The sequence below is a fragment of the Colobus angolensis genome, unplaced genomic scaffold (assembly GCF_000951035.1).
Source record: "Colobus angolensis palliatus isolate OR3802 unplaced genomic scaffold, Cang.pa_1.0 Scaffold11, whole genome shotgun sequence".
Lineage (NCBI taxonomy): Eukaryota > Metazoa > Chordata > Mammalia > Primates > Cercopithecidae > Colobus > Colobus angolensis.
Window position 1 is genome coordinate 14527242 of NW_012112030.1, and position 21753 is coordinate 14548994.

At 38.0% G+C, this 21753-nt stretch overlaps 1 protein-coding gene across 3 annotated transcripts in view; it reads left to right on the forward strand.

The window, feature by feature from the left end:
* Positions 1–13070, forward strand: part of PIK3C2G (phosphatidylinositol-4-phosphate 3-kinase, catalytic subunit type 2 gamma) — a 382509-nt gene extending 369439 nt beyond the window's left edge. For all 3 annotated transcript variants that reach the window (XM_011954723.1, XM_011954732.1, XM_011954742.1), the window contains 2 exons: positions 5195–5320; positions 12526–13070. In XM_011954723.1, the coding sequence (XP_011810113.1) occupies positions 5195–5320; positions 12526–12678 (279 nt within the window). In that variant the 3' untranslated portion in view covers positions 12679–13070. The remainder of the gene's footprint in view (positions 1–5194; positions 5321–12525) is intronic.
* The last annotated feature ends 8683 nt before the right edge of the window (positions 13071–21753 follow it).

Here is a 21753-nt window from a genome sequence, read left to right on the forward strand (position 1 = left end):
CTTTCTTTCTCTTCCTGTCAGCTAACCACAGGGAACTCTTCATGAGGCCATGAGTGCAGGTTGGAAGAAAGAGGTCAGTGCAGCAGCAATGGAAACCATGGGCACTTAGGCAACTTTCATGTAACTTATTGTGCCACGCCATCAAGGCCAGTTCAGGCTTGATTATGCATATACCAATTTCATTTGATGATAGAGTATTGTGATGCACACCCAGCTTTATGGCTTCATGAGTGAGATGACATCCAATTTGTGATGGGTAACTCAGGGCACATGGCGACATGGTGGCCCACGGCTGAGCATTCAGTCACCACTAAGGCCTAGTAGCAGGTCAAGAGCTATTACTGAAAAGGAGACAGGTTATCTGCATAAGATGGCAGGTCTTTGCTCCAAAATCTTAAGGGCCTGTGGTGAAATTCACCATAAGGACTTGCCAAAGGCTTCAAACATCATCTTTTCTGCCACTGACACTTTAAGCAGCATTAGATCTACTGGATCATGTAACCCGTGTGGCAAAGCAGCTTGCACAGCAGCTTGGGCCTGTTGCAGAACCTTCTCTTCTTCTGAGTCCCACTCAAAACAAGCAGCTTTTCCAGTCACTCAGCAAACGGACCAGGTTAACACACCCAAATGAGGAGTATGCTGTCTCCAAATCCCATAGGCCCACTAGGCATTGTGCCTCTTTCTTGGTTGTAGGAGAAGCCAGCTGCAACAACTTATCCTTTATCTTAAAAGGGATATATCAACATGCTCCACACCACTGGACCTCTAAAAATTTCACTGAGATAGAAGTCCTCTGAAGTTTAGTTAGCTTTACTTTCCACCCTCTGACATACAAAAGTCTCACAAATAAGTCTATAGTTAGCGTAATGTCATCAGTGTAATGGACCAGTGTGTTGTCATGTGAACTAAATTATGACATAGAGCTGGAGAGTTGATGTACCTCTGATATAGGACAGTGAAGCTGACTTGCTGGTCTTGTCAGCTGAAAGCAAACTGCTTCTGGTGGTCTTTGTTTTTGTTTGTTTTATTTTGTTTTGGAGACAGAATTTCACTCTTGTTGCCCAGGCTGGAGTGCAATGGCATATCTCGGCTTACCGCAACCTCCGCCTCCTGGGTTCAAGTGATTCTCCTGTCTCAGCCCCCAAGCAGCTGGGATTACAGGCATGTGCTACCACATCCAGCTAATTTTTTATTTTTGGTAGAGATGGGGTTTCTCCATGTTGGTCAGGCTGGTCTCGAACTCCCGACCTCAGGTGATTCCCCCCACCTCGGCCTCCCAAAGTGCTGGGATTACAGGCATGAGTCGCTGCACCCCTGGTGGTCTTTGTTAACAGGTATTGATACAAATAGCATTTGCCAGGTCAATAGCTGCATACCAGGTATCAGGAGATGTGTTAATTTGTGTAAGCAGTGAAACCACATCTAGTATGGCAGCTGCAATTGGAGTTATCACTTGATTAAGCTGATGATAATCCACTCTCATTCTCCAAGATTCATCCATATAGCCAAATAGGCAAATTGAGTGGGGATGTGGTGGGATTGACCCCCAGCCCCTGTGTCTTTCAAGTCCTTGATAGTTGTACTAATCTCTGAAATCCCCCCAGTGACATGGCTTTGGTTTATTATTTTCCTACATAGAGGCAACACTAGTGACTCCCACTTCACCTTTTTCACCATAATAGCCCTCACGTCACAGGTCAGGAAACCAATGTGAGGACTCTGCTAGCTGCTATGTCTATTCCAATTATGCCTTTCAGAATTGAAGGAGTAACCATAGGATGGGTTTGAGAACCCACAGGGCCCACTGTGAGACAGACATGAGCTAAAATTCTATTGATCGCCTGACCTCTATAAGCCCCCTACTCTGACTGGTGGTCCACAGTGATATTTTGAGTCTCTTGAATTCAGTGTCAGTTCAGAGCCAGTGTCCAGTAGTTCCCAAAAGATCTGATTATATCTTTTCCCCTAGTGCACAGTCACCCTGGTAAAAACCCATAGGTCCCTTTGGATAAAGACTAACAGTATAAATTTTGGATAGTATCCAAGAGTCCTTCCTCAAGGGGACCCAGTGTGTCCTTCGTTCAAGGGTTTCTGGATCTGTAAGCTGACTCAAGTCTAGGAATTAATCGAGAGGCCGCGACTGTCTGTTTTTATGATTCAGATAAGATTTTCTTCACTTGACCTAGATTTTTTTTTCTTACAAAAAATCAAATAAGAATTTGTAGTCTTCCTATTGATTTCACTTCAAGGAACACATAAAAGCTAGCCTACGTCATGGATCTGCAGGAATCAGACTGTTCTGATAGCTGCTTTGACCCTGCAGTCCACTATGGTAACCACACTCACCCTGACCTTGGTAGTTTAGCAAGGCAGCTTGGCCCCTGCCACCCTGGGGTTTAATTACCCCCTTTGCATTTAGGTTTCCCAATTCGGTGACTGCAGTTCCTACTGTGAGGCTTGGCCTACAGAGAAGAGTGATCACAGAGCTTTTCAAGGATGCTGGGCCTCTCCTCACAAATTTATTTCTCACAGTGTTGTTGAAAATTGTGTCTTCTGATTACTCTCAGTGTGGGTGAGTAGTTATTATATGACGGATCCACTCTCCCTATGCTTTTCATCCTTTCTGCTACATTAAATCAAGGCATGTCCAGCCTGTCCACCTTTTGGTCCATGTGTCAGTCAACCCAACACACTGTTAGAACCCTTTCTGATTCCCCAAGCTTCAACATTAAATGAAGAATCTCTGCTTAGTGAGCCTGGAACAACAAAAAAAATTTAACTTAATACAACTTTATGTTCTTTTTACCATTATTTCACACCCTTAGTATCCATTCCTACACCTGTTACCCAGATTTCTGTCTGTATGAATTAGAAAACTCAAGTAATTCTTTGGGAGTGTAGCACACATCTTCATGGGTCACACTTTGAACCTCAACTTTAGGGGCCAGCTGGGATTTGAGTTTGGTTATAGGGCTAGAAGCAGAGAGAGATGAGAGATGGGGTAGAGGTAAAGGGGTTCTCAGGAGAATTAAAATTGTCTTGCATAGCCTCAGAGGAGGCTATCTCTATTTGTTCAGACAGTGCAGAACTGATCCTCCCAGAGGGTGGAGATGAAGTAGAGAAGGAGATACCACTGGGGACAAGGAGGCCACTTCCACTAGAAAAGAAGACTCATCAGAATTTAGGAGCTCCATGTCCCAAACTTGATCAGCGACTTTCTACACAACCCCCATCCCAACTTACAGAATCTCATCAATGCTTCACTTTAACAGTAGACACTTTGTGAAGCTTGGAGTTCAGCTTGCATTGTAATTAAACCAGTGTCAAGCTGAGATTCTGCATTCGGTGTTAAGCAATCTCAGCCCTACAGTACAGGAGATCAGGGTCTCCTCCAGGGCACACATAGAAGTTTTAGGTCATTTATGCAGTACTTGAGCCACATAACACCGTTACAGACAAACCTAGAAATAATGTTTAACCAGCTATCTGGGCATCCCATGACCCAGCCATATTGACACACAAAATTAACCATCACACCTGCCTAAAGCCACATGGCTGGCAAATTTGGGTGCCCAGATTTGCAATCAGAAAATCCATTTCCAGAAACACGTTTTACCCACTAAGTTGCAACATCTAGGGATTATAGGCAGGATATCCTCAAATTCCAAGACAGATAAGACAGAGAGTTAAACAGAGCAGAAACACTTTTACCACTTCATCCTTCTCACCAAAAAAAATCTACTCCCAAATATTAATAGCAACTTCTTTCTGTGTCACTGAAGATTTCATTATACCATTGTTATACCATTGATAGATTTCAGTGCTTCCCCTCCTGGGGGAGGATATCAAATGGCAGAGGTATACCTTGAGCTCCACTAAAGTACCAGTCCTCATTCTTAACATTGACAGATGAGTGTGTCCAGATATATTTTATCTTATTTGTTAATAACTATAATAAGAACCAAAACTCCCAATGATATAATTTTTAATATGTCATTTAGAACTGAATAAAATTTAGTCCTATAATAATATATATCATATTTTCTTGCTTTATTATATGCTTTTTTGAGTTCTGAAGGAAGATGTGAAATTAAAGCTAATGGAGCTGGTTGTGGGAGTGCACTGGCTTTTCACATGTGAACATCTCTGTATTTCAGAGCATTAAAATATATTTCTTTAAAATTAGATTTAATAGAATTAGTAAACAAACCAAGCACTTAATTCCTCAAGTTTTATTTTTAAATCATCTACTTTAAATATAAATTATACAAATATTTCTTATTTTATAAAACTAGACATTCAGAGTTTTAGTACCATGTACTCTACAGTTGGTCAAGATCACAAAGGTAAAATCCATTTTTTTCAAGTATGATGGTTTCCAGATTTTTGAAACAGGGGAGTCATTCTTCAAATGATCTATTTAGAAATCAACATATCCATAACAGATTTGAAGGCAAGGTGGAAAAGGTGGAAACAAGTTCTGAAGCCAGAATGGGGAGCTGAGGAGGAGAGAGTTTAAGGAAGAACTGGGGAGTGGAGGTCTGGAGATCCACCGATTTAGCCATGCTATTCAGACAACTTCTTAGGCAACTTTTGGAGCACCATAGACCACAGTTTAAAAGGGATTATCCAACATAGTTTAGTGTAATTTAGATCATAAAATTATTACCATTTTTAAATCTTGTAAGTATATTAAAGTTATAGCTCTAATTCATATTTTAATTATATTTTATTTTAAAATGTGATATTATATAATATACATATACATATTATTAAATGTTACATCTCATTTTATATATTGAACTTGAATTTTTTAATTTTCAAAAGTGGTGTACAGCATCCTGAGGCACTTACATTTTTCTCTCTGCTTGTGGCTAATATTTATCTCTTGACCATATCTGTCAAAATGAAAATTTAGATTTTACAGCAAAAAATTAAAGTAAATTATATGTACTGGACTTTAAATACAGTTCTCTGACACAACACTTAAGATGGCCAGCTTTACTCTTTTAAACTGTAGTTTGGAATTATCTTTGAACATTGATGAATTTCTTTTGATTTTCTCTTATTTTCAGATCAACAAAGTGACTGTAATAAATCCTGATCCTGCCTTTGGTCTGGATATTTAGTAGCTCTGTATTTGTTTTCTTTGATAGCAACATGCATTAATATTTATAACCATTTTCCTTTGCAGCATCTCCCAGATGGCTCTGTGCCCAGTGCACATGTTGAATTTTATCTTTTACCATATCCCAGTGAAGTTCGTAGGAGGAAAACAAAATCTGTTCCAAAATGTACAGACCCCACTTACAATGAAATTGTAAGTATGAGTCATCTTTTGTCCAGTCATTTTGTATTTTTCTTACCATTTTTCAGCTTAACAACCAAATATGGAAAATTTGCAGTAATTGGCAGCATTATTTCATGAAGGAAAGATATTTTCCGAAATAGTAGCAGTATGCTTATCACTCTTCCAGATGCTATGGGCACTGGAAAATACAGATTCTGCTTTCAAAGCTCTTATAAACCAATTTGCAAGTTGTGGCTAACCTCCAGCAAGAGCCCAAGACTTGTTTTGCATATTAACACTATTCCTGACTTCATCTTATTTTCTCTAACCTTATTCTCCTTTACCTGATTTTCCTTACCTAATAATTTTATCATATACTACCTTAGATATAACAGTAAATCTCATAAAATCCCTTTTGAAAAACTAAAAAATAAATACAAAATACAAATGGAAGTTAATGTATATTATAAATAGCTAATTCATTTGTAATGTGCAATTTGAACATTCAATTTCCTAACTTCTTTCTAAGGCAAGCCCCTACATTTATTCTCTTGATTCCATCCTTTCCCATCTCCTCTGCACCTTGCTCAGCTCCTTATTTGTGTTCCTTTTCTTATGGCTGTCTCATCCACAGGATCCTCCACTCAGAAATATTAAAAAACAAAAACAAAAAACTCCCCAACTCAGGCTTGCTAAGCAAATTTTCTTTCCCTCCCTATCACCTCCAAACTTTTCCAAAATTAACCCACATGACCTGCTTTCCCTTCATCTCTCCCTTTCACCCTTGAATGCTTTGCAATGTCGATTCTGACCTTTATTGATAGGAGTCGATTGATGCCCCTTGAATAAAGTACTAACTGCCAAATCCAAAGAGCCCTCAGGCTCTCGTGCCTGGATCAGTTATACAGCAGGACTACTGTCCACATCCCCATTCCTGAAATCTCCCTTTCGCTTTTTGAGTTGTACCTTTTCTTAATTCTCTTCCGTTTTCGCTACCTACTTTCTCATTTTCCTTGATTGTTATTCTTTCTTTTAAAATATTATTGTTTGCTGAAGTCACATGATCCACCCTCATCTCCTCTTCCTGTACATACTCCCACAATTATCTTATGGATCCACAAAGTTTTATCTATCACCTATAGGTAGGTTGCATCTGAACTGACTCCTAAAACCCTGGTTCCTGTCTCAAGCTTTTTTTTTTTTTTTTTTGAGATGGAGCCCCTCACTCTATGTCAAGCAGGCTGGAGTGTAGTGGCACAATCTCAGCTCACCACAACCTCCACTTCCCAGGTTCAGGCAATTCTCCTGTTTCAGCCACCCAAGTAGTTGGGATTACAAACTCCCACCACCACATCTGGCTAATTTTTGTATTTTTAGCAGAGATGGGGTTTTGCCATGTGGGTCAGGTTGGTCTCAAACTCCAGACCTCAGGTGATCCGCCCGCCTCAGCCTCCCAAAATGCTGGGATTACAGGCGTGAGCCACCACGCCCAGCCTCTCTCGCACTTCTACCTGATTACTGGAGAGCTCCATCTGAATGTCTCATAGGCACTTTTAGATCAGGTTTTCTTCATTCATTCTTTCTTTTATAGATGGTACCTTTGGTGTCAAAACTAAGAAACTCTTTGCCTAGCACTGAGTCTCAAAGATTTTCTCTTACTTTTTTTTCTAAAAGTTGTATAGCTTTACATTTTACATTTAAGTACATTATCCATTTTGAGTTAAATTTTTAATAGAATGTGATGTTTAAGTCAAGGCTCTTTATTTCCCCGCTGTGGATACCAATTATTCCAGCACTATTTGTTGAAAAGGCAATTTTTCCTCCACTGAATTTCTTTTGTACCTTTGTCAAAAATCAGTGGGGAATATTTGTGTTCTTATACTCTTTTTGTTGCCCCATACTTAGCCATATTTTCAGATCACACCCGACAGCTTGTCATTCCCTGAATGGACTTTAGGATTTTGTGATAGAACTCATGCCACCATTCAGCTCTCTCTGCTCTTCTCTGCCTGCTTTGAGACTGACCTCAGATGTGAACTCTGTGAACACTGTCACCTCATGGACTCACACCACATTTATAAGCCTTTCTTCAGTCCTACACAGTTTTTCTTCTAGTATATCATAAACTTCTCCAGGGCGGGGTAAATGTCTTATCCTTTTTAATATTTTTAACACTTAGTTACCTCTAAAAAGATGTGTAATAAATATTCGGGGCAGTTTTATATATGACACTTTGTGTGTGTGTGTGTGCAAAATGCAAATACATGTATATACTGCATATAGAGAAAGAGATTCTCTAAACTAGTAAGGAAAATTATTTTGACACTATTATTTGTCATGATGTCAGCAGTGAGAAGTGTACACCTCCCAACAATATATCACTGTTTCTTTTCATACTTTTTGAGTACAAGTCTCCATGCCTCACTATCAAGAAACTTCTCAGACCCTATGCGAGGCGTGAGCATTTTCAGTATAAGAAAACATGTAATAACAAGAAACCACTAACAATTCAGAATAATTTAAATAAACTTGTGTTTTATTTCAAGCTTTAGGTATTATAAGAAAACAGCAGTAAATATGTATTTGTGGAAGATTATTTTATAATTCTTGGTGTGCACATAACTTTTCTGAGGGCTTGCAATAATCTAGGTCCTCACACATCCATACCCCACTGATTAAAAATCACTACAAATCTTTCTTAATTGATCTATACTTGTCGCATGAATAGACACTTTATATTTTGGACACATTTTAAATTGCTTCAAAAACCATGGCCCATGCATAGCCAATTCCGATCAGAACATAATCCAATCAAGCAGAAATTTGAAGTAGTGTATGCATAAGTGACAATTTTAGTAGTGTAGGCATTAGGACAGTAAGAGGTTTCTACATCATATAAACAATTCTGGCAACGAAGCTGGTTGAATTCCAAGAGCCAAAAGGAAAAAAAAAGCCACAATGGCTAATTTAATTTTTTTCACTCTGTGTCTGTATCAACACAACAAGAATATTTATAAGAAATGCAAAGAAGCACACTAGATTTTACCTCTGATTTTACTTTCTCTTGCCCTCAGTAGTGATGTAGGACCCCATCTTTGTGTCAAACTCCTCAGTCTCTTGTGTGCAACCTCAAGAACACCTTACTAGATGTCTTTACCAGTAAGCCCAGTGCTTACTAGAGAGCCCAGTGAGTTATCACAGGGCATCTACCTTGTTTTAAAATTTCCTCCGCTTCCGCCACCTCGCCGAGTACTGCTGCATCAACCACTCACCACAGCTGGGATTTCTCAAACTGTAAAAGCCGTGTGCTGTTCTGTGAAGTGGGGGAGGATGACCTCACTCTCCTCTTTATATAAATCTCTTAGAGGAGTACAAAGAAGATATTACATTGCATACCAATGTCTTACAAAGCCTTTTGTGAAAATAGTTCTTTTTATTTTTATTCCTATCCTCCTTTCTCTTTAATATCCAGAGATGAGAAAGGCTGGGTCGGGGACACAGACAAGTGACAGAGTCTCCACCCTTTACATACTGAGGCTTTGATGTAGGGCCAAGCTTGTCTGTTTGACCCTTTGCAGAGTGAGCCCCATTAGGCTTCATCAGCAGTCTCCCTGAAAACCCCTGTCATTTACAAATCCCAGTGATAGGCACGGCTAGTCTCAAGATGGGGCTGGGGCTGGGGGTGTGAGTGCTCAGGGAACTGCCATACAGCTTGAAGAAGCAGAGCTGAGATTCCGGGCTCCAAAGCCTCTTTCCACGCCATTACTTTTGCCATCTTGTTAAAAACCATCATTTTTCTCACAATTCATTAGAAATACAGAATTTCTACCCTATGACAAAATTACATGCTTATAATCAATATATTTTGTATATTGTAATCTTTTCTTATATATTATTCTGTTGTAAGGTATAAAGGGAAAATTAGAAAGAACAGAACAGGAATGTTCTATGCATTTTACATGCCTTAAAATATCCTGCAGAATATACAGTGATTACTTAGCACAATGCCAATATGGCATACTCAGTAAGCTATAGTTATTGTTATCTGTGTTATAATCTTATTGCAACTTCAACGTGATGAAAATTGTATTTGTAAGTGAAGACAATGTGACCCAGAAGTCACACAACTATATATCAAGCCCAGAACTGCCTGATTCCAAAGCTCATGGTTACCGCACTACACTATGCTGTGTCATTCCTACCTGTCTCCACCCACGGAGTACTCCTGTTCTCACTTTTGAACTCTTTCTTTCATTATCCTGCCTCCTCTACCACTTCCCACAAGCACTAGAGACACTTCAGTTCCTATCTTCTTGTTCTCTCATTTCAATCATGAAAATACACGTTAGAATTATTTACTAGACCATTGTGTCAACTAATGTTCAGTACATTCTTGGAATGTTCCGTATATGTTAATAGATATGAATTACCTGAAGTGTTTTCTGTTAGACATAATAATTCCAAACCCGCACATTTAGTTATTTGTCAGAAGGTAGTAAAGACTTAGCTCATGCCTACAGGTAAAAATTATTAGAAAGAGAAATTAAAAGAGCTATTTATTTTTGGTTCTGAGTATGTACCAGAACCATTTTTTTTTTGGTTCTGAATATGCAGAATATATATTAAATCCTTTGACGAAAGGTCTCAAGGAATATAATTGTCTCTGTACTTCGCTAACATTAGCCACTAATTATTCTTTGCTCAGTTAAAAAGAGTACTTACTATTTAACAACATTATGGATGCACCAAAGCAATTAGAATAAATATTTATCATCTATAATGTGCAATGATTACATGTTTATAAAACTTCAGTCACTTTTAAGAAAGTAACATTTCTTAATAAAACCGAGGGAAAAAAAAATAAAAAACTTTGGAATTTAAAATAAAGTAATAAAAAACTTTGGAATTTATAATAAATAAAGTAATAAAAAACTTTGGAAGTTCAAATGTTTGTATTTTAACCAGGAAAGCAATTAATTCTTAAAGTCACTTCTTGAAGCTTTTAGCTTGCTAAATACCTGGGAGACTCAATTCTGTCTGGAAGGGTTTTCTCCAGTCAATTGATGCAAAATATTAAGAAACAACTGTTCCTTTTTGTGTATTTGATGGATCTTTTTCAGCTATAATTTATTGGTGTCTAATATGTTCCAGGCTTTGTAGCAAGCCTTATATTCATTATCTCATTTCTTCCTCCCTATAATGCTAAAAGGTAGGATTATCATCATTATGCAAATGAGAAAACACACAGTTGACAACAGGTTCATGAAAATATAAATTATTGATATGTTTTTTAAAAACTTACAATTTATGACTTATTCATACAATTCACAGAGTCCTTAGCCAGATTTCCCCATTTTTCTGCATCATGTACAGTCACACTTTGAGGGTTCCTTTCTCTGTCTTCTCTGTAAAATAAGAGAGGAGTTCATCAGCTGAACATGATGCAGGAAGAAAAATGGAGAATAGTTCAGACAGTTCAAAATAGCCACTTAGAGAAAAGGAAAAGGAGTTTACTCTGAAGTCCTGGAAAGATTTCCAGGCAGCATTGGGTGTCCAGTTGTTAAAAAACATGAATTACAGTGGTAGGATTCTGAGATTTTTTTAAGGCAACTCTTAAAATCCTTTATTATCCCAGGAAAACTCAGTAGGTGAAATGGAATAATGTGAATGAGCAACACTAGAAAACTAAACCATAATCTCCTGTGTGGAATGAGAGTAGAGGTAGCCAAGTACACACACATGGATCAGGGTAGACCGCATTCGCATATCAGATTGTATCTCATGCCCTTCGATTGAAATTATTTACTTGTTAAGTGAATCATTATTCAGAGCCACTAGCAGATTGATCTGGAACTGAATTTCACTGATAATGGAATGAAAGGTAGGCCTATGCTGTGCAAAGTACTGGAAACTGAATCCATGCCCACAGGGGAGGCCGCCCAGCGAACTCAGAGGGCTGCCCTCTGAAGTCGTCTCCTCTGCTTCTTTTTGGCATATATTGAGAAAGTTTCTGTCTTGTGACTTGCCTGTAAAAAGCAAGCAAGTTTGTAGCAGTATATGAAATTCCTTTTCTAAATGTGTTCTAAGACATTTCCGTGGTAACCATGCCAGCTTTCCACTCAGCTCTCTCCTCCTTTCATGATAAATAACTAATTTCTTTGCAGTAATATACCTTTACGTTGCTTTACCACTGCGGGTTGCCGGTGGACCTGTAACTTACTTCCTGGACGTTATGAAAGGACAGCTGAACAGATCCCTTTCGAAAAAAAAAAAAAGTCACAAAAAAAAACAAGACTTGAAACTGTATATAAAGCATAATTACAAGTCAGATTCTGAATCAGTGATTATATATAGAAAACAAAAAGAACATCAAAATGTTAACTGTAATTATCTCCCAATGGTGAAAATTCCAATTATTTTCTTCCTTTTTGGTATGTTTTGTTTGTTGGTTTCATACAGATTTTATTTAATGAACGTATATTTTCATAATTTAAAAATTAGCAATTTTGAATAAATAAAAGTAACCATAGTATTACTTCTGCACATGTACAAGAAAATATCATTGTGCCACATTTAAGTAGCAAAGGGAAATTATAGAAATTGGTCTGTTTTATGGTCACAAAGACGGGAAGCCTAAAGACTGGTGATTCCAAAAGAGGGAAGAAGGAAGAAGGAGACCAGCGGTGGAAAAACTACCTATTGGGGGCTATGTTCACTACTTGGGTAACATGATCATTAGAAGCCCAAACCACAGCATCACGCAATATACCCCTGGTACAAACCTGCATGTCTATTCCCCTGAATCTAAAATTGAAAACAAAAATTGGTCTATTTTTCCTTAGTAACCTTCAACACAGAAGAATGATGTTCTTTTTTTATTTTTATGAATACATAATAGCTGTACATATTTACGGGATATAAAAGGTGAATAATATTTAAATTTCTTCCTAGAGAGTAATTTACCATCTTTCTAAATATAGAGTGGACAATTCTTAGTAGAATCAGTAAATTCTAAGATTCTTACAAAAATAGCCTGTCATTAAACTCTGTTATGTTAGCAGAACCTTTAGCTTTTCAGAATAAAAGTTAGAAATAAAAGAGTCCGACATTAACCTATCTATGCCAGGGTACGAGATATTAGCAGCTAATTTTTTTTTTATTAAAAGCAATACTCAAAAAAGAGATGTATTTAAGCATTTCTGAATTATATTTTCATTATTTTTCTCCCTTTTCAGGTAGTATATGATGAAGTCACAGAGCTCCAAGGACATGTCTTAATGCTTATTGTGAAGAGTAAAACTGTATTTGTGGGAGCAATTAACATCCGACTCTGTAGTGTCCCACTCAATGAAGAAAAATGGTACCCATTAGGAAACAGTATAATTTGACCATTGCTATGAACATATGCATTATTCATTAACTACTTGCATTTTTTTTCACTTCTGGGCCTCTGAATCTCATAAGTAAGGCATCTTTGTTGTCAAAGATAGCACAGGGTATTAAGGACACCAAAAAAATCAGAATTAGTCTTTTGTGTTGTTTATTTTCTACCTGTGCTTTCACTGTTTTTTTCATAATCTTTTCTCCTTCAGTGGAGTACTGATTGCATGAAATTTGATGTGTAAAATAATAAAAGACCTTTATTAAATGATTTTAATATATTTTAAATTAAACATAGGTTTACATTTGTTTTAATTGTGTGCCTACAGTTAAAAGCAGTATTTCTAATGTATTTTATAAGAAATACAATCATATAAATAAATCTCATCAATTAATTCAAGATCTAGTTATACCTGTAATTGATTTTTAAAATTTAAATTATATATACCTATATACCTACTCATAATCTTACTTATTGAGGGAATTGGTATATATCAGCAGAATGCTGTATTATTTTCTATCAGAAAACCAAAACATAAATCCTGAAATCCTTAAATTCAATTGTTGGCAAAAACTTTTTTGTAGTTTTTCACCCTCTTCACCACCAATCAATTCATTGTCACTGGATTTCTCCCACCCAGAGGCATGATTTAAACTTGGTTATGCCTGGACTCCAAGATCTGAAACTCCGAAACTCTCCCTTCTGATCAAATTTCTTATCTATGCACATTATTTTCCTTACTTCTCAACCTACTTTCATAGTCACCATTACCATGGCAAACTATCCCACAGATTTCCACCTGCACAGTGGGTAAAATTTAATGCACTATGCCACATTATTTAAAAACAATCAAAAAAAGTTTTTAATCTTGCCATTCAAATTACTGAAAAAATTTAAATCCCTGCTTATTCAATGTTTTCCTGTGTATGAATGAAAAAAAAACTAAGCTTTTTCCCATCACCTCCTATATATCATATGAGCATGAAAATGTATTCATTGAAAATTATTTGAGTGTGTGATATGAGCTAATATGGGCTCATTTGAAATGCATGATCACGCAAGTCAAGTGAGCCCTTAATTCTGTATGTTCTTAGTCCATTACTCTCCCTTTCTGCTGGACGATTATGCACCCTTCTCTCTGCTGAAACCTCAGCATCTCCTCCCCTAATCCTCACTCTCAGCTGATGGCATTATTTCCTACATCACTTAAAAATTAGAATCAGTCAAAAGAAACTGTCACAGACTTTCACGACTGCATCTACCCAGGTAAGCAAATTCCATGTTCCGCCCTTATGCTTATCACCAGAGAAGAGCTACCCATGCTCCTATCCCAAACCAGTCTCCCAGCTTGTACATTTGACCCCATCTCCTCTGACCTACTCCAAAACGTTGCTACTGAAATCCTCTTCTACTCAAAGCATCATTTCTTTACTGTCTACTGGATAATTCTGGACAGCATGCAACCGTGATGTTATGTCTTCTATCATAAAATTAAAACTTGCTCGTTACCCTACTTCCCTGCCAAATGCTGACCCATTGCCCTGCTCCTCTCTGCAGCAAAACTCTTCAAAATGGTTGTCCTTATTGCCTCTGGTTTATTGCCTCCAATTTTCTCTTAGAGCCATTACAAGCAGGTATTTGCTCCCACCATTTCAATGAAACTACTTTAGTCAAGATCACTACTGACCTCCAGTTAGCTAAATCCAAAGGTTATTTCTCAGAACAATTCTAATTTACTTGTCAACAGTATTGCATACAATGAGTAAGTCTATCTTCCTGAATATGTTTTCTTCATTTGACTTCTATTACCCTACATCCTCATGTGCTTCCTTTTACTTATAGTTCAGTTTAGCTTCGTTTCCTTTTTGTCTCTCCTTCTTAGTCTTCTGTGTGGGAGCATGCTCCTCTCCGCCACTTCCAGGGCTGGAGTTTACCAGGGCTCACCAGTTGCTCCCCTTTCCCATCAAGCTTAACTCCTTTAATGATCTCATCTACTCTCAAGGCTTTAAATATCATCTGAACACTGATGAGGATTCCCAGTTTTATAACTCCAACTCAGAATACCTCCCAGATTCCAGAGATGAGTAACAAATTACCAACTTAATATCCCCCTTGAATTGCTAATAAATATCCCAAACTCAGTATCTCCAAAAGTACACAGGGATCAGGGAAAATATTAGGGTTCTCTTTCCCCAGACCTGTTTTATCCACATCCTTTCCCCACCTAGTTGATGTCAAACCCATCGTTCAGTTGTTAAGAGCAAAAAACTTGAAGCTAACCCAAATTTCTCTCTATATATATATGTGTGTGTGTGTTACACACACATTTTTTAAGAGAATTACTTAGGAATGTTTTTTTTAATCCTTGCCCTTCAAATTACTGAAAAAATATAAACCCTTCCTAATTAAATGTTTTCCTGTGTATGAAAAAAATTAAGCTATTTTGTATGTTCATTTACGTAACCATATAAACACATAAAAGTCTATACATGTATTAACTGAGAAATGTGAGTGCCTGATATGAGAGCTGATATGGGCTCCTTTGAAATACATGAAATACGTGATATTTACATAACTGGAATATAAATATATGTGTGCATGTGTGTATATATATATGTATATTCCAGTCCATCAGGAAGTCCTGTTGGCTCCACCTTCAGAATATTTCCCAAATCCAATCACCAACCACTTATCACTCTCCACCGGAAAATACTCTGGTCCAACTTACTGCTCTCATCCTTGGCCTGGATTATATAATTGCCTTCTAAACAGTTTCCTCCTCTCTATGCTTACTCTGCCCCTTATAGTCTGTTCTCAACACAGCAACAGGAATGGTTAGATCATTCTTCGGTTCAAAAGTCTGCAGGGGCTTCTAATCTCAGAGTAAAAGCCCAAGCCTTTAAAAGAAACCTAAAAGGCCCTATGTGATCTGACCTCCCATCCTCATCTCTCTGATTTTAACTCTTATTATATCCTCCTATGCTTATAACATTCAATCAACACTGGCCTCCTTTCTGTCTCCTGGACACTCCAGGCACACTTCATCCCTGGGATCTTTGATCAGGCAACTCCTTCTTCCCAAAATGTGCCTTTGTGCCCTGTGTCCATTTCCCTAGCTCCCTTACTTCTCTCAAATCCTGCTCAGATGTCTCCATCTCTGCTGGGCCTACCTTGAACACCCTATGTGAGATGTTGCAAGCTGTCCTGTCCCTGGAAACACGCCAGCTCTTTCCTACTCTGCACCACTTGTATCTTATGCACTTATCACCTTTGAACATTTTATATAATTTACTTATGTATTTTGCTTATCATTTATGCTTTGTCTCCCTTCACTAGGCAATTAGCCATAAGACTATCAAGAAGTTTAGTTCACTGACAGTATAGACTTAGATCCAGGCAAGAGAAGTTCTTGCCCTGATGTCCTCACCATAAAGAACCTTGCCTTCTCTAGTTGTGAATCAGCAACACCCAAAGCCCTCATTCTAGACCACAGTCTAAGTACCTAAGGACCCTGGAACTTCCTGCCTGAACAGCCTTTGAAGGCCTTTTCTCCAGATCCATTCATCTGAAGTCAGACTCACCACCAATGGGAGCAATGCCTGGGCTCCAAGGATAACCAAGGCAAGGCTCCTTGCAGGGTATATGAATGTCACTGGAATGTGCCAGTTGATTGTTCACAGATATGTGCTTGAGGTGGCCACAGGGCAGGATGGAGCCAGGGGCAGGAATAAATAGCAGGACATGAAAGAGGTTGAGGCTAAGGACCAGCTCTTTTCATTCCATCATAACTCAGCAGGGATCTCTAAAGTATCTCAAAAAAATCTCTAAGGGATCTCAAAAAGCTCATCCCTCCAGGTGTTTTAAAAAAAGTATATTTATTATTGGAGGAGAATAAAACATATTTTCTTTGTTAGTTTGTTAGTTTTATGTGTAACTTTTAAATTTAGGCAGATGATATGTGAGTATTATGGACTAAATCATGTAGTCCCCAAAAGTGATATGTTGAAGTCCTAACCCCAGGTGCCTCAGAATGTGAACTTATTTGGGAAAAAGAAAAAAAGGTTACTAAAGATGTAATTAGTTAAGATGAGGTCATATGGAGTAAGGTGGTCCCCTAATTCACCAGTCACATGTAAGTATATGACTGATATACTTATGAAAGAGAGAAATGTGGTCACAGATCTGCACAGAAGGAAAATGTCATATAAACATGAAGGTGGAGATTAGAGTGATGCATCTACAAGTCAAGGAATGCTAAAGACTTCCAGAAAACCACTGCGAACTGGGAAAGAGGCATGGCAGAGATTCTCCCTCACAGCCCTCAAAAGGAGCCAACCATTGATCTTGGACTTAACAGCCTCCAAAGCTGTGGGGGAAAAATATTGTTGTTTAAGCTACTTGGTGCATGATGCTTTGTGACAGCAGTCCTAGCTAACTAATATATTGAGTCATTATCTGTTGTGTTGTCCCAGCCCCACAAACACTTGGCACAATGTTTTTTAAAATGTGTGAATTATCACCTAGACAAATGATTAAATGGCACAGCAACAGAAGAAAAGCAAGGTCCCAGTCTTCACTCACATTCAACAATGTTGCAAAGTTCCGTTAGGCTTTATATATTTATATTTTATTTGTTCCCTACTAGAAACCTCATGAGGTAGGAAAGAAAGAATTACTATGTCTCTAGAGAGTAATAACATTCAATCATCTCATAGCAACATATCTTTCTACTCAAGTGAAATCTTACATTGAATATATATATGTATGTTCAGAATGTACATATTCTGTCTCACACAGAGAGAGAGAGAAAGAAGGAGACTGATTTTAGGCTAAGTGGGGATGAGGGAGCTGGAAGCTTTGGACACACAGTCATCCCCACAAACCCCTACCTGTTATTCTCATCCTTAAAGTCTCCTGGAAACTTCTGCAAAAACTAAGACATCTCAAAAAGCACAGGTTAGAAAAAAATGAGGTTCTAGGTCATTGCCTGGCTACTAATGTCATAAAACAAAGTGGTTGTAGTAGCAGAAACCCATTCCCAGCATTGGCAGCATGGTTTGAGTCAGGAGTTCATTCTCAGAGGAAATGGATTATTGAGAAGCCAGCATTAGTCACATCTTACCCAAGCCAAAAGTGAAGATTTGATAGTACGCAGGAAAAATTCCAGCCACAAAAGCAATTTTTCAGCAACTTGAACTCTCATGATGTAACACAAATATTACAAATTTATGTATATATTATTTCCTAGCACAAAATCTTGAATACTCTCAATGCAATGGGCTTCTTGGCCAAGTCTCACCTGCTGGACCTGATATTTGAACAGTGACTGAATTCATAATGTGTTGCAAGCTCTAGTAAGGTTGTAGCTTAAAATTCTTAACTCCAGACACAGGTATGCCTGACTACTACCTAAACTTCACCAAATTATGTTCCTCTGTATGTGTGCATGCTATTTTGAAGTGGCTTTAGTGTGACAGAGGACTGGAGGAGACAAAACTAAACGAGTTCAAGTGGTGTGTTGATATACCTCAGTCACCTCAGCCACATGGTGTTAAGGAGACTCTGAGTTTAATAATTAATGGAAAGACACTCATTATTAGAGTTCAGAGATTCAAACTACAGCTGCAATTATAGGAGGGAAGTGGATTTTATTAACATTTAAGGCAAAATATAGGAACTCTTTATATAAAGAGAAAATGCCCTCTTCCTAGGCTGAGGTTCAGAAATAAGTGACTGAGATTATACCACGCCCCAAAATTGAGAAAGCAATTTAAAGGACTATGCCTGTCAGCCTTCTGGCTCCATGATTCCGATTTACCCCAAGAATCAAGAAATAACTTGAAGAGCTTAAAACAGAGCCTCATTTTCTGATAGTTTCTTACTATCAGAGCAACGGTAGTGGAAGAAGGAAAATAAAATAGAACGTGTCAAACTGAGTAGTAATGAGAAAGATACTGCCTTAAAAGAAATATTGGGATCTCAAAACACAGACTGGGCAGGTGTGAAGGGGAAATGAAATGCTAACAGCCGGAAAAGAGAACTATAAACTTAAAAAGGTAATATACTCAAGTCCAACTTCTCTTGAAGAAGATATTAGAAAAGAGCAATGCATTTTAGTTGTTGCCATTTCCAAAATAAAGACCAGTCCTAAAAAAAACTATCAGATAAAAAAAGGACAAGTCTTGGAGAGCAGATATAATGATGTCTTGGAAAGACTTAGAATGACACTTGCTTTTTAAAATTCCTTTTAGTGTATCAGCATTTTTGTAAGAACAATCAAATCACCTTTTCCTTCAAAACTGGGATAGATCTTTCAAGTGGTTAAGAAAATTTGGTGAGATTTCAGCCTGAAATCCCAGAAAGATCGGTATAAAGCATGAAAAGTCATCTGTGTCCACTGCAAAGGAACAAAATTATTGCCACGGGTTCTCTGAGGAAAAATATTTGGAAAATTTGTGGAACTGTTATTCTAGGTAAACGTAAAGCAAAGAGAGGACTTATTAAAAGGAAATCAGACAAGATGATTCCAGTTGCATACTTGGTCTGGATCAGCTCTTGATCTGATAAGATTATCTTTTACATGGGACTTTCCTTCTCATAAGGATCAAGCTAATCAAGACTTGTTTGAACAATCGATAAGTGGCAAACATCGAACTCACTGACTTCATGTCTCTTAATGTGGAACATTCTCAAGATAAAATTTTGAGAGTGGAAAGTTGGAAAAACAAATGTTTTGGTCAGAGAGTGAAGGGAAAGGAAAAAGAAAAAAGACACTTAGTTCTGGGAAACAATGGTATCCCTATGTGAAATTAAGAAGTAAACAGACCCATATAAGAAGCTGAATAAAAAGTTATAAACCCAGCCGAACCAGTCTTAAAAGTAGAAACAATAAAAGAAAAAAAAAAAAAAACAGAGACTTTTGATATTTCTTGTTGTGAAAAAGACCATAACAGGAAAATACTGTTAAAGACTTGTAAAATTTAAAAACTAAGAAGAGGAAGTGTTTTGGAGATCACAGGGTGAAAATATTAATCACCATGAGACTCTAATGTATCAGAAACATCAACTGCAGCCTCAGGTAAAGAACCTGCTTCCAATGGTCCTCCAGCTGAAGGAAAAAAATATTCCCAAAGTAGCCAACTGAAAGAGTTCCCAGTAGCCAAAGCTGGGACCAGTTGGATAAGTAACATTAAATTATAGCCTAAAGTATGAAATAGTTATCCATGAATCCACACTGCTATAAATGAATAAACAAATAAGTAGGGAGAAAGAAACAAAATCCATGCAGAATTCCAAATTATTTATAGAGATGTTGCACCTGATAAAAGGTACAACATAGCTACCCATTCCTTACATATGAGCTATGCATAGTAACTTCGTCCTGAAGAGTATAGTATGGAAAAGGGGATTGAGGGATTAACTCTATAGTAGAGAAACCTGGCAAATTCTGCCTCAGGCAGGTAATGAAGGTCAATATCAACAGTGGAAGTCATGTTGACAGTATGTACCCTTGACAAGATGTGATGAAAGTGGCACTTTACCTCTGAGGTTTTCCTCCCAAAAACTCATAGCCCCAACCTTATCAGGAAAAAAAAAAAAAAAAAAATCAGAATTGACAAATCCCAATTGACAACATTCTACCAAATACTTGACTAGTACTCCTGAAAACTGTCAACATCATCAAAAGCAAAGAATGCCTGAGAAACTGTCATAGCCAAGAGGAGTTTCAGGAGACATGACTACTCTATGTAATGTGGTACCCTGGATGGGATCCTGAAACAGAAAAACTAAGTAAATTTGAATTAGGTAAAAAGTAAGTAAATTTTAATTAAAATAGACTTTAGCTAATAACAATATATCAATATTGGTTCATCAGTTGTGACAAATTCTAATATGAGTTGTTAATACTAGTAAAGGAGAGGGACATCAGCAAAAATGGTGAAGTAGGGAAGTGTAAAATTCTATTCTTCCACAAAAACAGCAAATGTGCTGGGCACAGTGGCTCACACTTGTAATCCCAGCACTTTGTGAAGTTGAGGAGGAAGCATCATTTGAGCTCAGGAGTTTGAGACCAGCCTGGGCAATGTAGCAAGACCCTGTCTGTAGCAAAAAAGCATTAAAAAAAATTAGCCAGGTGGCTGGGTGCAGTGGGTCATGCCTGTAATCCCAGCACTTTGGGAGACTGAGGCAAGTGGATCACGAGGTCAGGAGTTCAAGACCAGCCAGGCCAAGGTGGGGAAACCGCGTCTTCACTAAAAATACAAAAATTAGCCAGGCATGGTGGCAGGCACCTGTAATCCCAGCTACTTGGAAGGCTGAGGCAGAGAAGTGCTTGAACCCAGGAGACGGAGGTTGCAGTGAGACGAGAGCACACCACTGCACTCCAGCCTGGGCGACAGAGTGATACTCTGTCCTGAAAAAATTAAAATAACCACATGCACCAGGTGTCCCAGCTACTTTGGAGGCTCAAGTGGAAGGACTGCTTGAAGCAGGAGTTCAAGGTATCAGTGAGCTATGATCATGCCACGGCACTCCAGCCTGGGTAACAGAGCAAGACCCTGTCTCGAACAACAGCAACAACAACAACAAAAAAAAAACCCACACAATTATACAGGCAAAAATGGTCAGAATCAACTTTATTGGAACAATTGAAAACAGTCAAATTTTGCAACAACAAAATGAATGCTTAATCAAGAAAAGAGAGTTGAATTTCAGTAAGACAGTTGTGGTGTTAAACTTACTCTGGCCCCATCTCCTGCTTCCAGCTCAACTTTTTAAGGAAGCCCTAATGACAACAGCTCACATTTTTTGTATAGGGTCCTAATATGACAGAAAGTAAAATAGATCTCATTCTGACCACAAAGAATTGTGGTTGTTTTGACTTGGCTAGTGATCCCAAAAACACAAGCCCAAAGGGTTTGTCTTTATTTTACCAAAGTCAAGTCTCTACCAGTGCTGAGGTGGCTCCCAGGGAGAATTTGTTTGAAATATTTATAGAAAAATGTATTTGCCACTGCTACTGGGGGCAAGGAATAATAGTTGGTACAAACAATATGCTAACTGAAAAACCTGGGGTGAAAGA